At 43.2% G+C, this 16,955-nt stretch overlaps 1 protein-coding gene across 1 annotated transcript; it reads left to right on the top strand.

The window, feature by feature from the left end:
* Positions 1-607: 607 nt before the first annotated feature.
* Positions 608-8,940, top strand: LOC147434914 (kinesin-like protein KIN-4A). Its single transcript, XM_086491297.1, has 26 exons — positions 608-1,178; positions 1,566-1,712; positions 1,798-1,950; positions 2,133-2,386; positions 2,464-2,651; positions 2,741-2,865; positions 2,954-2,990; positions 3,176-3,267; positions 3,338-3,448; positions 3,543-3,656; positions 3,731-3,817; positions 3,900-4,062; positions 4,155-4,273; positions 4,366-4,464; positions 4,547-4,660; positions 4,744-4,860; positions 4,942-5,022; positions 5,124-5,195; positions 5,289-5,388; positions 5,579-5,610; positions 5,695-5,789; positions 5,878-5,955; positions 6,032-6,262; positions 6,394-6,556; positions 6,636-7,487; positions 7,600-8,940. The coding sequence occupies exons 1-26, from the start codon at positions 1,011-1,013 to the stop codon at positions 8,095-8,097; spliced, it is 4,290 nt and encodes a 1,429-aa protein (XP_086347423.1). The 5' UTR covers positions 608-1,010; the 3' UTR covers positions 8,098-8,940.
* The last annotated feature ends 8,015 nt before the right edge of the window (positions 8,941-16,955 follow it).

Here is a 16,955-nt window from a genome sequence, read left to right as displayed (position 1 = left end):
AGGACCTATTGTCAAATGCAATAACTTATGCTTGCACAATGAAGACATAAGGCATTAGGGAGGAAGTTGAAGTGAGTATATTATAAAGAAAAAGATTCATGTCCATGGTGTGGGCCCTTATAAGAGTGAATGGATTCAATGACATACCTAACATGGGGATGATGATGGATGCAAAAGGATAGTCACTTTTTGATAAGCTTTTAATCATAGAAGTGGTACGAGGTTATATACCAATGAGCTATGGATTAAGAAGCTCCAACGTAGGTACACACACACACACACACACACTCTTACATGCATACGTAGATACATAAAAACATTTGAAAGCAATAATAGAGAAATGAGAGAGATATAGTGTCAGTATACTCATGGATAAGCTTGAGAAACTAAGATTACCATTTGAAACCGTTGGTAAGAGCAAACGAGATCCAGCACAATAAAAACCTCTTTTGAAGATGCAGTCGTGTAAGCTATCGCATAGACATGCATGCACACGCAAGCCTTGCTAGTTTTAAGTTCTTGACTTTGGTTAACTTTGGGAAGAGAAGGTGGCCCCAGCGGTGCTGTTGCTCATAAAACATTTCGAAAATGAAAGCCCCCAAAGAAGGGACGGCATTGGGTCCAAAACGTTGAGAATTCAAAAATTGATGAGCCGTTGTGTGCTTTAGGAACACCAGTCTCTCTCTCCGCGGTCATCAGTCACACGACCCTACCTTCGTTCAAACCAGGCTAGAACGTGGCGGCAACTTCTCTCAACGCCCAGTGCCCCCCGGTGTCAAGCTTACCATAGCTCGAAATAACCCTCTTCTACGTTTTATTCTGCAATAATTTCTCTTCTCGTCGATGTTCTTCTTGATCTTCACAGCTGGAGCAGAGCTGTGAAGATTCTTGCTCCAGAGATGGCCTTTTAGAAATTTCTGTCCAGGATTTCACCTGCCATGGCTTCTGCGGCATCTCCCTCCTGCTGACGCAGCAGCTATCTTTCGATCTTCTTCTACAAAGACTTCCACATGGAGGGCAATGGAACCACCGATGTATCTTCTCCACATAGTAGTGGCAGTGCCATGGGAGAGGGCCCGCAAGCTGTAAAGGTTGCTGTTCATATAAGGCCTCTCATTGGCGCTGAAGTCTTTCAGGGATGCAAGGATTGTGTCTCTGTCGTTCCAGGAGAGCCACAGGTGATTGCGCTCGTTACATTCTGCTTCTCATACACCAGAAAGGCAAATATTAGCGATCAAAATGCAGAATATGCTTAATAATGCAGCCCATGTGTGTGCATGTGCACATGCATGCCCCCGACAACTCTGATCTCTAGCCCTAAACACAAACAATTAACGAGTAATTCTTTATTGACATAGCCATTGCATGGACACCCAGTCATTGTCACGCTGAGTTATATTGTGGTTTCATTTTTAAACCCATCCCTCATCAAATCTTCCAATATTGTTCAATTTCAGGATAGAATCACCTCAGTTTATGATTGTGATGCAAAATGTTTGATTGAATTTCTTTTTCCTGCTGATTTTATGGTCAAGGAAATGCAACATTTTCATGCTCTTCAACAGGTTCAAATAGGAAGCCATAGCTTTACCTTCGATCATGTTTACGGAAGCACAGGCTCACCAGCAACTGCCATTTTTGATGAATGTGTAGCCCCACTTGTGGAGGGCCTCTTTCAAGGATACAATGCGACCGTTCTTGCATATGGACAGGTGTTTGATTGGCTGGAGTCTCAATGTATTGTGTACCAGGTCTACTTCTTGTTTCTTGATCTGCTAGGTTCATTGTGTTTTACAGACTGGATCTGGAAAGACATATACCATGGGCACAGGATATACTGTTGGCGGAAGTACTGAAGGCATTATTCCCAAGGTGATGGAGCTAATCTTTGACAGAGTGACAGCTTTGAAAGACAGATCAGAGTTTCAGATAAGGGTCTCCTTCATTGAGGTAATTTTTTAAAATGATGTTGATTGGCATGTTTTTCTCTGCATTTGTTTTCCTAGTTATGCTTAATCCTTTTGCATGATAAGATGTATAACTGGTTTGGATAAGCTACAAGCTTCAAATAAATTCCATGTTGGCCCTGGTTGATAGTTAACTAAATTTACGAGCTTCAACAATTTACTCAGATTTTGAAGGAAGAAGTGCATGACTTGCTGGATCCGAATCCACCAATTGCGGTGAAATCAGATGCACCCAGTGCATTTGGGTCAAAATCTGCTCCTGGAAAGCTCATTCAAATTCGAGAAAACATGAATGGGGAAATAACACTCGCTGGAGTCACTGAGTCAGGAGTCCGCAACTTGGAAGAAATGGCAGCTTGTCTAGAGCAAGGTTCTCTTTGTCGAGCAACTGCAAGCACCAATATGAATACTCGCTCCAGGTTCACCACCAGTGTCTTGTTTTCCTGATTAGGCTGGTTGAGGGTCTCTGTTTAAACAAATTAATGTCTGGTTGCAGCCGATCTCATGCTATTTTCACAATTGCTCTAGAGCAAAAAAGAATCGCAGAAAACCTGACCAAGGGCTCCACTGGTGGTTGTGATGAGGCGGCAGATGATTTCCTCTGTGCAAAACTCCATCTGGTCGACTTGGCAGGCTCAGAGAGAGCTAAGCGAACAGGGGCTGACGGAGTTCGTTTTAAAGAAGGCATGCTTATGGTTCGCCTTGCAAGCAAACCTCTTTGCAATCGTTCAATGTGCTGGGGAAAATCTGAATGAGTGATCTTTGAGATGCAGGTGTCCATATCAATAAAGGCTTGTTAGCACTGGGTAATGTGATCAGTGCACTAGGTGATGATAAGAAAAGGAAAGAGGGCGGGCATGTACCATATCGTGACAGTAAATTAACTCGTCTTTTGCAAGTAAGGTCCATTAACATATAAGAATTTTCACAGTTCCTGGGTTTCTGGAATGACACCATAGTGATACTTGAACTGCCTGTGGTGGCAGGATTCTCTTGGTGGAAACAGCCGGACTGTTATGATTGGTAAGTTAAACTCCCACTGCTAATGAAGCTTTTTTGTTGGTTGAAATGTAATGTTCTGTCATATTTTCCTGCTCTTTTGTTATCCTTCATGACATGTTAATTGCAAGACTTGCAGTTTATAGTGAAGTTAAAGTGCTCTTAGAAGCTGTGGAACTGATTTTGTACTGCTATGCCGATGATTCTAGCTTGCATCAGCCCAGCTGATTCCAATGCCGAGGAGACACTCAACACCTTGAAATATGCAAATAGGACTCGCAACATTCAAAACAAGCCTATTGTAAGAATTGAGCCCTCTCAACCATCAACGTGGCTGTGCATGACAGAGAATAATTGTAAACCTTTTACAGGTCAACCGTGATCCCATGGCTGCAGAAATGCAGAGAATGCGGCAACAGTTGGAAGTTTTACAAGCTCAAATTCTGTGCATGAATGAAGGTGGTTCATTCGAGGAAACACAGGTGCAATATGACTTGTACACTATGTCATGGTAATGGCTTTGGGTGAAAAACATGCACTTGATGAAGTTTTTTCTTGTTTTGTATTTTCTCTCAGATCCTGAAGCAAAGGATTGCATGGCTCGAAACAAGCTTGCTTGAAGTTCAACAAGATCTCCGTATTGCTCGCGAAAATCTGCGTCAAGGGACTCAACACCTCCTTGACACTCAAGTGAGGAAATTTAAATGGTCTATAGATAGGGGAAGTATTATACATGATGTAACTTGTATAGCTGCTACACCTAGGTTCAAAGAGACAAGCTGCAGCTCAAAATTGAGATGCTGAGAAATGGAAAAAAGTGGGAAGAAGTGAACGATGATTCAGAGTCTCAGGTATAAATTTTGTTCTGTCTAGCAACTATTGTTCAAGGTTCTGCTACTCATGCACTCTCTGAGCACCTGTTTGTTCATTCAGGGTGCTGGTTTGCTCGACTCATATGCTGAAAGAATTAAGATTCTGGAAGAAGAAATTCAGCGGCTACGTGACACCACTTCTCGATCACTAGCATTTGGGCATCAAGGCTATCAAGACACAACCAACTCAGGCCCAAATAATGACTCTCTTGTTCAATCCGAAGGTGAGAAATTTCTGGAGCACTTAGGATATCTTTCCTTCTCTGAATCCTCAAGCCTTGTCATGGAGGACTTTAATACAGTAAATGCCACGCAGTTGTTGAAGCCGCTCATATGGAAGAGGAAACGGTTGCCAAGGAGATGGAGCATGCACGTCTGCAAGACTCCTTGGATAAAGAGCTTGAGGATTTGAACAGACGATTGGAACAAAAGGAGGTGTGCCTGCTGTGGTATTCACCGTTTTTTTCTGCTAACAATGGTACACATCAAGCAGTCTTAAAGACTTTTGAGGTTTGGTCCTAATGCAGGCAGAGATGCGGAGTTTCTCAAAAGTCGATGGAGTCATTATCAAGCAGCATTTTGAGAAAAAGATTATGGAGCTAGAAGAAGAAAAGAAAACACTGCAGGTAGTGTTAACTTGTAGTTATGGAAATTCCGTAGAACATTTTCATCTCTTGTATTCATTGACTTTCTATACACTGGATACAGAGTGAGAGAGATAAATATTTGGCAGAATTGACAAGTCTTGCAAATGCCTCTGATGGTCATAGTCAGAAATTACATGAGACATACGCCCAAAAGGTCAAGTCATTGGAGACACAGGTATGCTATGAAGATGATGGAAAAGTATTCCTCCTTCCTGTTGATTAATTCTGGTCCAAACTTGAATGGATGGTGCTTTTCAGATATTGGAGCTCAAAAAGAAGCAGGAGAATCAAGCACAGCTCATGAAACAAAAGCAGCGTAGCGAGGAGGCAGCCAAACGACTCCAAGAAGAAATACAGCGCATTAAGTCCCAGAAGGTTGATGTTCTGCTTAGTTCCACATGGCTGAATTCGGCTTCCCTTCTCCTTGTCAGAGGAAATTGATTTCTATGTTTTCAGGTGCAATTGCAACATAAAATCAAGCAAGAGTCTGAACAGTTCCGAATGTGGAAAGCATTGAGAGAAAAGGAAGTTTTGCAGGTGACATGAGTACATATTTTGGTCTTCATTGATTAGCTGGGAAATCTAGGTGCATTCACTGGTTGGACTGTGTGAATACTCATTCACTTATGGTCTTACAGTTGAAGAAAGAAGGACGAAGAAACGAGTATGAGATGCACAAGCTGCAGGCGCTTCATCAGCGGCAAAAAATGGTATATTCCCTCAAAAGCTGGATTGAATGCAAACTGTTGATCCTGATAGCAATTATTCAAGGTGGCAAAGACATTCTGTTCTTTAATCATTAGGTTCTCCAACGCAAGACAGAAGAAGCTGCTGCAGCCACGCGCCGTTTGAAAGATCTACTCGAAACAAGAAAGGCCAATGCAAGGGAAGCCTCAACGAACGGTAATAGGATATTTGTTACCTCCTAGATGAATTGGTTTCCATTGTATACATATTGTTTCTACCTAGATAAATTGGTTTCTATTGTATCAAGATTGTTTGTGCCATAAAAGTTCTTTCGTGAGAGGCAGACTGTTATTTGTATATCTCCAAACTGTGGCATACTTATTTTCAATGACGGCATTGTGGGCAGGGGCTTCGACGACCAACGGACCAAGCGGACAGGTTGTTGAAAATGTGGAAATTTTCTAAGGTTCTTCTATTCACTGGTTCAGCTATGTACTTACTACTTTCTATGTACACTGGCAGAATGAGAAGATTATGCAAAACTGGCTCGATTATGATTTGGAAGTGGCTGTGCACATCCATAAGGTTCGCAGCAGCTATGAAAAAGAAACTGATACGTAAGTCATTCTTGAGGCTTCAAGCTTCCTGAACTTTTCCAATTAATCAACATGGCACCTCAGTTAATAGACATTCTTTGTTCCACAGACGAGCTGCATTAGCCAAGGAACTTACTCAACTCAAGCATGAGCAGGATACTCAACCAACACAACTTGATAATTTGAGGTGAGGGTGGAGAAAATGGATATTCATGTCTCCTCCTTCCATTCCTTGCTCAGCAAAAGACCTTTTCATTTGGCAGCTTGACTGGAGGAGTATCCATGTCTCCTGGTGCTAGGCGAGCGAAAATTGCTCTGCTTGAAAGCATGCTAAATGCTTCTTCAAGCACACTTGTCGCAATGGCCTCTCAGCTCTCCGAAGCAGAGGAACGCGAACGTGGATTCAGTGGACGAGCTCGATGGCAACAAGTAAGGAGTATGGGAGATGCAAAGAATCTGTTGCAAGCAATTTTCAACTTGGCTGTAGATGCAAGGTTGGATCCTCCTGTACAATTTCACAATGTTTGCATATATCCCGCCAAGCTTTCAGGCATAAATGTTGGCATGTGTGCTTCGTAAACAGTTGGTGTATATCCCTCATCCCTATTCCTTGCCAAGCTTTCAGGTGTAAATATTGGGATAAGGATTTGGAAAACAAGGAGCTAAGAGAGAGATTCTTGGAGCTTGAAGGCCTACTAAGACAGAGTGAAATTCACAGGCAAGAAAGAGAGAGGCAACAGTTTGCCAAGGAGCAACAAATATTTAAAATGCTTACGACGGCTACAAAAGTATGAACAGAAACGACCTATTTTTCCTCATCTTTCTGTACGTTTAATAATTTTTTCATGCCGAATCTGCTTCCTACAGGCCGGTACAAATGCCACAATGAAGAGCTGTCTCGAGGAGATATCTAAACATCTCATTAAGCTGGATGAATCTGGTCCGAGACAATTGCAATATCCAGACAAACCAATGGATAGTGCAGCTTCTGACAACTCTTGCTTCGAAGTTCAGAGGGGAAGTGGCGGTCAGGAAAGAACGCTTCCTATCCATAATGCAGATCCTGATACAACCGACATCTCGTCAGGAAATGAAGAGTCTGATATGGATATTGATGACATCGATGAGGATGTCGAAGATGACGATTCCGATGAGGATTGGTGTGAAATGGGCAAGAAGCTTTCATCGAAGACCCGGAACAGGAAACATAAAGCTGAGAAAAGCAGTAGTCAAATAGAACAAGCATCAATTCAAGAACAAGCTGCAGACCTATGTTGCTCTTGTAGCAAACAATCTGGCTGCAAGACAGGTAAATGTGCTTGCAAAGCTAGTGGAAGCTTTTGTGGCTCCAACTGTCAATGCTCATCAAAAAAATGCGCAAATCGAGGATCGGGGTCAGAAAGCTCTGAAGATGCTGAAATTTTAGAAGCTATCGAGACCCTTGAGCTCGACAAAGAAATAAAATCCGTGCAAAGAAGACAAGCTGATGAATGTGACCGAACGGTCGCAGACCTTCTTCTGAAGGAAGAAGACGTGCAGCGAGCAGAGAAGGTTCTGGCGAAGCATGGTGCATCGGTCCTTGAGAACGTGTGGACAGATGAGCTGAAAAGTGCTTTGAGTAATGTTGCTAAAGGCGTTCAACCAACAAACATAACCCAGGTTATTGATGAAAAAGGAAGCTACCGCAAACCACTCTCTGACATTGGAAATAGCTTGCAGGTCGGCGAATCTTTAATTTTTCACCTATGTAGATGGAGCAAGATGCATCATAATTGTCTTAACCTTCATTACATGCATCAGGATTCTCTAATCCTTCATAAATTTTATTTAGGCTGCAGAAGCTGATGGGCAACAAAAGTTGAAGCAGAGGAAGAGATGGGGAAAGGCACTTGTGCAGCTAGTGCCAACAGCAACACAACAACATCCCATCTCTGAAAGCCAAAGACAGCTTCAAACTGGTCACCAGCGCGAGATGCACTCTGTCGAAACCTCTGTCGGAACAGGAGCAAGAGCGTCGGACACTCCCACTATACCTTTGGCTTCTCACTCTGCTATGCCAGGCAGTGATAATGCACCCAGATTTGTGCCCGCTACAAGTGAGGTTGACGGACTACAGCTTTACGGAGTGGGTCCACCAAGGGATGCCGGGAAACCATTTCGTCACCCAAAAAAGAAGACATTGTTGAGTCCTCCATCCAGCCCATTAAGAGCTCGGAACAACCATGCTGTAGAGGACAACACAATGAGCAAGAGGATGGCCAACACTGGAACATCGGCCAGTCCCAGGGCTCCAGGTAAAGGAGTTGTACAGGAGAAAGAAAATGTGTAGACTAACAGAACTAACCAAGAAACCCATGTGAATGCGACGAAGCATGAAAGCAAGAGAGCTTGCTTCTGCATGTGAATACCAGCCCATAACCCAGCTGACCATCATACCACATTTGTACATGAGCATGCAGGGTTTCAACGTAGCAGGTTCGCGTAGAACAATCTCTTAAAAAGCTATGGCACAGCCTTGCTTCAATGGAGCTCTCACTATGAATACAAGTGCTCCTGTTAAAATCCAAAACAGTGCGCTAAGTTGGAATCGGCTCTGCAAAAATACCCTTAATCTTGTTGCCTACCTGTCCGCTCTGCCTTAGAGACGATCTGGTTGCACAAACTGCAGCCGACAGAGGTATAAACAATCAATTGGGCTTCTCTTTCTTGCCCCATCTTTGTTGTTTGTCAAGTTCGCTTTGCAGCCGTTTTCTGTACTTTCACTATCAGGCGGCAACCCAGGACACTAAGTACAGGGGACGGCCCAGTTGACCAAGGTAGAAATTTGAGGTGGGGCAGGAATAGACCTCACAATCTTAGTTATAACTTTTGTGACGAATGGGCTAACCTTCTCACCCTCAAACGAGATCGACGGTTGAGGTGATATGGGCCGACAAATGCGCATTTGGTAAAGTCGGAGCGTTTTGTAAATTTGGGGAGAAAAGTGAATTCGGGTAGGCTTGTAAATTCGGGTCGATCCGCTCCCCATGTCTTGAACCCCTGACCTCCCACCACGAGCCATGTGCACTAACCACTACACCCTCACGCGTACGTTGAAATATAGGGGATTCGAGTATGTAATATTGTAAATGTGGGCCGATTAGTAACCCATGTATCGTCGGATGTTGATAGAGTTTACTTTTCCTTATTAGTGTTCACCATATAATGGTATGTTTTACCTTGGTAGCCACCAAAAGCTATGCACCTATGTGGTTTGAACATCCGCGTTTGTAATTGGATAGGTCATGGGTTTGATTCACCTCTCGGGCGTTGGCTGCGGCTTTTTTTTTGATCGTCCATATGTCCCAAGATTCTTTTGCGAGGCTCATGGCCGTTGATTCCACTCTAGGGTGTCATTAAGACCCCGTGTGATTAGTGTGGAGGCTTCGCTTACCTCCTCGGCTAATCAACAAAGAGAAAGCAAGAGGATTTGTCTAAGATCCTCTTTATATAAGCTTTTTTCTAGTATCGTGGCATATATACTTGGTATTCCTAATGGCTTCGAAAAAATTCAAAGGTATTCCTAATTCAAAGATTTCCTCAACAACAAAAATGATGCGCTAGTCTATAGTACGCAACAGTGGGCAATGATGAAGCACGTAGATTTGCAACAGTATCACTTGGATGAGAGGACATATACAACGTTGAGAGATAGAGAGAGAGACAAAGAGAGAGACAAAGAGAGAGAGGACACTTTAAAGAGAAGAAAATGTTGAAGGGAGATAAACCTGAAGAGAAACACAAATATACCAATGTGAAGCCGACCACCTCTTTATATGGGCATGAGAGGTCTTTTGACTTTCCACCTTCTATGTCTGTCTTTTTACTTTTCACCATCATTTGTCTGTTCAATTCCTAAACTCTCCCGCCAATTACACATTTAATATGTTTTGAAAGATTTTTTATTCTGAGATTGGGGAGACCTAATTGGTTCATATCCGACTTTATTGGGATGGAATCTCGGCAAATCCCTTCCCAATCATTTTGCCAATGCTATTTCCTACAAAACATCCACCTACAAGTATCGAAGGTGATATGTTGTGGGTAGGAATTAGCTTTTGTGCTAAACCATTTTGTCGGTGCTATTTCCTTGGAACATTGTTTAACCTTCTTTTACAAAAAACATTACTCTTTGCCCTCTCCCACTGCGATTCTACTTGTCTGGTTGCATGTGTGTTGTCATTCAACATCCACATGACCATTCTCTAGTTCCCCTTCCAAAATGGAGGCATCTACTAAGATTTTAAGTTTTGAGGAAATTTTAAAACGTGTATGCAAGCATCATTTATTTTAACCTACCATACCTAGGATTTTTCACCCAGTAGGATTTTAACCTACCATACCTAGGAGTTAGGATTTTAACCTACCATACCTAGGATATTTCACCCCCCTAATGGCTTGCTCTTTATTTTATTCATTGAGAGATACCTCTGAATTCAACATTGGGACTCATAATTTTATTCATTGAGAGATTCCTTTGAGTTCAACATTGGGACTCATATATCCAAATACCTTATAACCCTCTAAAAGGAGAATGGAGGATTCGAACGTGACTAGCTTGAAAGTCAAGTGCTTTGAAGATTTTTCTCATAGCCAACCCACCATCCAGGTGGATGTGACATGCATACCAAGAAACATGTTTTAAAAAAAAGAAGGTAAAACATCAGTCAGCTGCATTGCCCTTACCCTCGTATGTGATGTTGAGGTCCCCTGTTGCCACCCTGTGCTCTCATGGCCTTCACCCGATTGCATCACCCTACCTCCCTCGTGTCTGCGAGCGATTTGCGGCACCCCTTTGCTTTGCCAGTGGGGATCTTCTTTGATTCTCACTATTAAACATTAAAAGAGATTTTCCCTCTACTTGACATTGCACATTGAAATTTGGTAGTATCTCAATTTATGGTATTTATCAGGTCATTTAATGCATCAAGTAATTACTTGGTAGTGGGGTGTAATATTAAATTGGCTGCACTCGCAACATTCATTCTTAACCCATTTCTCATCAAGTAAAATCTAAAGAAGCTATAGAAAAGTTTAAACTAGTTTGTCATAAGGTAGGGGGTATCAATTGTAGCGGAGATAATGCGTCGTGCCCTACAGTGGGTGCTCCTCAATGTAATGTGCATGATAGCTCACTCCATAGAATGCAAACACAGAAGACAATCAACAACATAGCAACAGCATTACGACTCAGCAGAACTTGAACATGAACAACATGAACATTGACATACTCAAAGAAACCCATACAGACTTTGGCATAGCAGCACACTTAGCTCCAACCCAGATCTCATAGGTACACTGCGGGTGTCTAGGCTCAACTGTGCAGGGATGATGCAGACGTGATGTGTACAACTCAAGATAATAGACTCTAGACAATCGACCACTTAAAAGTAGATGATGATGCGTAGCCACGACTGGAACCACCCACTCATATGTATCTCCTATAGAGCCACCAACAGCTGGTAGATATCTAATCCATCTAAGCCTATCTCCTAACTAAGGTGGTGGTGATCTGGTGACGGTGTCCACTGGACCACCATCCGTAACACTTGCCACATGTCACTCACTACGTAGGCGAGAGTCCGCCCAGTGTGAAGTCAAGCTCAAATGCACTAACTGTCTGTCCAGTGTTCGCCCAGTGTGAACTCAAGCCCAACTGCAACTACTATCTGTCTAAGGCCTGTGACACTGTAGCCCTACTACAGGTTGCCCGCCACAAAACCATTCATCGTCTCGATGAGACAAACTCTAAAACTAGCAGGAAAAAATACAGCTCAATCTGTTTGAAGAGGTTGAGGTTGAAGGAAGGAATTGAATTTCGAGGAGGAAGAGACCAATGCAAAATATGATGAACTCTGCCACAATGAGATAAACTGTACAAAAGGTAGAAGGCAAAAAACTAAAGAAGGCCTAAGCCTAAACAAAATCCCAGGAAGTCACAAAAGCTAGGGTAATTGCATTTAAAAGACGAGGTTGCGTGGCTACCAAGAGTGTTCGTCACAGAGGAGAAGGCAATAATTTGAATCTTTCTACAAGAGAAAGCGGGACACTAGAGCTATCACATTCCAAAAGCCGCCGTGAAGCAACATTGCTAGTGCTCAAATTTTTTGGCGGCCACCTTTACTACACAAAATCTAAAAAATCTGCTTGCTACTCTCAAGAACAAGGTAGGTTGAGGCATTGCAGTGAGGTTAGGGGAAGAGAGAGGGAAAGAGTAGGGCCTAGGCTAGGGAGGGTAGGGGAGAGAGCAAGGGGAATGGGGTGGATAGGGGTGAGTCAGGGAGAGAGGGGGTGGGTAGGGGCCAGGGGAGGAGGGTAGGGGCGAGTAAGGGGTAGATAGGGGTGAGGTGGGAGGGATGGGGTGGGTACACATGCACTTGCACAGATAGCCTCCCATTCAACGCTGAAGTTTGTGGTAGTCTGATTCCTGACAGAAGGTTCACCTAGCAGTATACCCACTGGTCTTCCCACTAGTTTTACACACTAGTCTCTTCCAAAATTAGTATTGCTGGATGCTTCTGTAACCCTAAATGAGGCTAACCTTATCTTTTGTGATATAGACCATAGAAATCTGCTTTGCATCTTGTTGAGTAGCGCGGGGTGGGTACAAGAGTCGTAGAAGTGTCTTCCTTTTACTGGGTCTGGAGATGGCACTGCTAAAGAATTCCCTATAGGTGAAGAGGTTGCTGCGTCAAGGAGGAGAGAGACATCATGAACAGAGAACTCATCAAGCTTGAAATCAACATTTTTTTGTTGTATATCGCCTTGAGGAACCTCGGTGTTGTATATCGCCTTGAGGAACCTCGGTGAAGGGGAGTTTGCTAGACACAAAGCAGAGCTTATTCTTGGTCGGAGAAGCAGACACCGATGGGGCTGATGATGACAAGGGGGTGAACTCTTGTAGAGGAGATCTGTTTTTGCTACTATGAATCTTCGTAGCCTCACCCAATCCAAAGGTTTCCACCAAGGGTGCATGGTGAGTAGGTGCTATGACATTCCACCCTTTGAGCTGACTCAGGTGGCTCATTGGGGTTAGTTCCTGTGGAAACGTTCGAAGATGGTGTACCCTCAAGGAAAGATTGAATAGAGACTCCATAACAAGGCATAGATTTGTAGGGTCCAACCACTCCAGCAAATCTTCGTCTGACCTGTCAAGTGGAGTAGGCTGTTCCAATTCAAGGTTGGTCTCTAGGGACAAAGAACTATGCTGTACGATGGGATCCATGCCTCCTTCTAGGCGAATGGGTTGCATTGGGGAGCCAGGAGTATGTATCCACCTGGCGTCGTTCCCCAATCATGAACTGCTTTAGTGTGTCACAGCCATGGTCTACCAATGAGGAGGGGCGGTCAGCAAAGGTGGCATGTGGTTTGGATGCCCTTATGGGGAAGCCATGTTGGATGTAGGTGGTGGCCCTTGTTAAACATTAGGACCAAGACTTTGCTGTATTTGTCGCAATCCCTTTAGGTAGTGGCAATCCTTGTCCTTGTGTCCAGAATTTTCACAGAAGTGGCAGAAAACCCGAAGGGGAATTCACGTGGAGGGTGCCTTGGAGAGGGGCATGAGCTACACCAAACCATAGCCTTAGTTTCCTGATGAGACCCGAGCTCTTCTAGCTCGTGGTTGATTTGGTCCAAAGCCTCGTGATGTGGATGCTTCTCCTGTCTAAGAGAGAAGGACCTCTCCTCTTGAAGAGCTTGCAGTAATTTAAGGGCTTCCAGTTCCCTGCATAAAGAGGTTATTGGATCCGAGAAACTTTCTAAAAAGACGGAGGTGGTCTCTACCTGAGGAGAGCCGGTGAACAACTTTCGAGCTCCTTCTATCCGAGTAGCCATTGTTACAAATTCCTCCAGAGAGGCGCCAAGTCGACTCTCTTGGAGTTTTGTTGATAGCTTTTGGAAAGAGCCTTCTTCACCCACTTCTTAACCATAAATTCACCTGGTTGCTAAGGAATCTTAGCGACCAAAGACTTGGTTTTGGTCACGAGTTCTGCAAAAGTCTCATTTGGCTGGAGCATCAGGTTGGCCAATTCATCTGGAACCTTCTCTTGGAAGTCCCTTGGCCTGAAAGCTTCACAGAACTGTCGTAGTAATGTGGCCCAAGTTGTAGAGTGGTTCTTTGCAAAGTGACTCCACCATTTGTCGGCTAAGCCATGCAAGGTGGATGGAAAGAGTACTAAGTAGGCGTCTTCTCTGTTGAGACCTTGACCTTTCTAGAGAGAAAGAAACCTCCAGGCATGGTCGTCAGCATCCTCTGTGGAGAGACCCTTGAAAGTCGTAAACTTAATATTCACCTTAGCTAGAACGCTTGTGAGCTTCTTCATGGCTAAGCCTATCTCCTAATTGAGGTGGTGGTGATATGGCCACAGTGTCCATTGGACCACCATCCGTAACACTTTTGCCACGTGTCACTGCCCAAGTGAGAGTCTGCCCAGTGTGAACTCAAGCCCAATTGCACTAACTGTCTGTCCAGTGTTTGCCCAATGTGAAGTCAAGCCCAACTGCAACTACTATCTGTCCAGTGCTCATGACACTGTAGCCCTGCTACACTAATTGATGTTTAATGTTTAAATTGTGGGAATTTAGAGACGATGCTTGGGGAGATTTAGAGAAGAATGAGAAGGGGGGAGACATGCCACATGGATGCCATGCTCCTCTCTTCCCAACTCTCCAACTCTCTCTCTCTCTCTCTCTCTCTCTCTCTCTCTCTCTCTCTCTCGCAACCTGCACTACCCAAGACTCCAAGAACCTGCAAGCTGCAGACTCTCTACCTCTCACAATTTGCGATAGGCTTCTCTGTCTCTCTCTCTCTCTCTCTCTATGAACTACACTTATTGTGCGCTTGCTGTCTGTCTCACACGTGAACTTGCTATGTTAGCATCTATGTGTGTGTGTGTGTGTTGTAGCAGCCCCGAGCAAAGCTGACCGCATGGACAATTACAAGGAGCCCTAAACAGATTTTTGTAAGAAAATCGTGACCTCAAGGCTCGCCTTAGCAAACTTGAGGCACAATTTGATTCTATGGTAGATCTTACTATCGACAAGGTAAAGCAAGTTGAAGAAAAGATCACCCAAGCTCACTCGGCTACACATTAGGAAATTTCGGAGGTCATTTGGAGGGCCTTCTAAGAAAATGTATTTTTCGCACTCTCTCTCTAGAAAATATGGCGAATAATAGAGGCGGGTCTATTATGGTAAAAGTTCAAAAAGTGTACTTTTAGTAGATTCTTTACCCTTTTGAACATTCATCCGTAATGATTGAGGGATAATCTTCTTTTCAATTGCGTTGAATGAACCTCGTCAACATGGAGGGAACGAGGCTAACATGGAGGGACGAAGCCGCAACAACTACACACTTTTCATTAAACCTGCACCTTTGGCTAATGGCACACTCCTCAAATGGCACAAATGTTAAGCAGAAACGAGCCAAATATCACCTTCACATTGATTTGGACAACGAGTACCAACCATTGATTAAGCGGAGTAAAACAAACACACATATACCTCTCGCATCCATAGACACACTCACAGCTCAGGGAGCTAAACACGTAGATATCTGGACGAGAGGCTCTCTCTATCCTAAGAATCCAATGACTAATGCGTCTCCAGCATTTGTCAATCCTACAAGCTTATTGATCTTTGCTAGTGATGGAGAAAACGGCCTTCTGGGTTATTGTTAATCTCTTACAAGGAAAGCTGAAACTTATAAGGGCATTCTCCAAGCTCAACAATGTGAGATTGTTCGTCTTTCACATTTGAATTCTACAATTAGGTTACCATTTTGTAACAAAAAACAGAGGTACAGGAACTGAAGGGAAAGGTACGAAGTTGTCAAATGAAGGACACTATCTTGGGTGATCGTATCCGAAAGAAGAAATTGTACAATCTTGAAACATTGCAGGTTGCATCCGGAGGTCTTAAGAAAAGAATCCGAGCATTAAGGTGATGCTTCTTGGTTGACTAAATAGTCATAGCGAAGTAAATTTTTTGATTTTCTAGTTATGCATTGTTTTCATGTGTCTAAATAGTGCTAGTTAAATAAATTTTCTGTTATTTACTTATGCATTGTCTTCATGTAGAGATTCAATCTATCCTGACAAGGAAAACATTGACCCCAAAGCCAATATAAGAAAGAGATTGAATCCACTTATAAGTAGAAGCCTTGCAGCAGATATAGTACATGACACGAAGTTTAAGGTCCTACAACGAAATTTAGTGGACTGCTTTATTTCAGAGAACTCAGTGCTTGCAAAAGAGATACACGGCACACTTGATTCACTTGGTGTAAGCAAAAGAGGATATTCGGCTATACAGAAATCTGTCTTATCCATCTTTGTTAAGAAGGGAATAAAGTCCAAACTTTTACCATCAGCTTCAAGTGTTTGGAAAGAGAGGCTTCAACTTAACTACGCACAGAGAGAATATCTTGGACAACCGTTTCATATTAAAGCAACTTACAGTGGTCGTGGAGCAAACATATCATATGATGAGTTCAATAATATTTTTATAGACCTGCAGATGTTGCAGAAGAGAATGGTGGAGTTTTACAACATCACATTTGAAGAGTCACGAGGGGTATTACATTTTGTGTTGAAATTGAATGAGTGTGAGCTTGTTAAAGACAAGAAGCTAGATCATGTTACTATTACTTTAATGAATAGAGCCCTCTCAAAGTGTCCCACTGATGATCCTTTGTATTTTAGTGTTCAATCAGAATCTAGCATATGGTGGCTTGGTGCTTTTGAGGTAAGAGAGATTCTTAGCTGAGCTCAAATGTTCACATCTACTTAAGTCTCATTTATTTTGTGTTGCAGGTAAAGAAAGAAGATCATGACATTCTATATTGGGTGTTCCATCAAACCAATGTTCCAGAGGTGATTGATCGACAGACTAACCAGGGAGAGGTACTACGTCTAGATGGAAGGGGAGACTTTCAAGTTCAGTGGCATCTTGCTGGTGACCTCAAAACATTAAAGTGCATGTATAATTGTGGAATGGGTGCAATGGCAAAGTCGCCGTGTTTGTTCTGCATGGAGCCTGCAAAGGTCATGGACCCAAAGTGGTGGAGAAAAGATCCAATACATCACATTGAGGACCCTGCTTTTCGACCAGTTTTGAAAATACCACTTGTGAATGTCCACATCTGTACAA

This window comes from Adiantum capillus-veneris, chromosome 19, assembly GCF_014529385.1.
Source record: "Adiantum capillus-veneris isolate H3 chromosome 19, ASM1452938v2, whole genome shotgun sequence".
Lineage (NCBI taxonomy): Eukaryota > Viridiplantae > Streptophyta > Polypodiopsida > Polypodiales > Pteridaceae > Adiantum > Adiantum capillus-veneris.
Note: the sequence above shows the minus strand (reverse complement) of the source record. Positions and strands in the feature narration are given on the sequence as shown.

What these genes read in the sequence shown, in the direction of transcription:
- LOC147434914 (XM_086491297.1), top strand. Translation starts at nt 1,011, where the DNA reads ATGGAGGGCAATGGAACCACCGATGTATCTTCTCCACATAGTAGTGGC. An exon ending in CCGTTCTTGCATATGGACAG is followed by an intron (nt 1,713 to 1,797) that starts GTGTTTGATTGG and finishes TGTGTTTTACAG; the next exon opens with ACTGGATCTGGAAAGACATA. An exon ending in AAGGGAAGCCTCAACGAACG is followed by an intron (nt 5,389 to 5,578) that starts GTAATAGGATAT and finishes CATTGTGGGCAG; the next exon opens with GGGCTTCGACGACCAACGGA.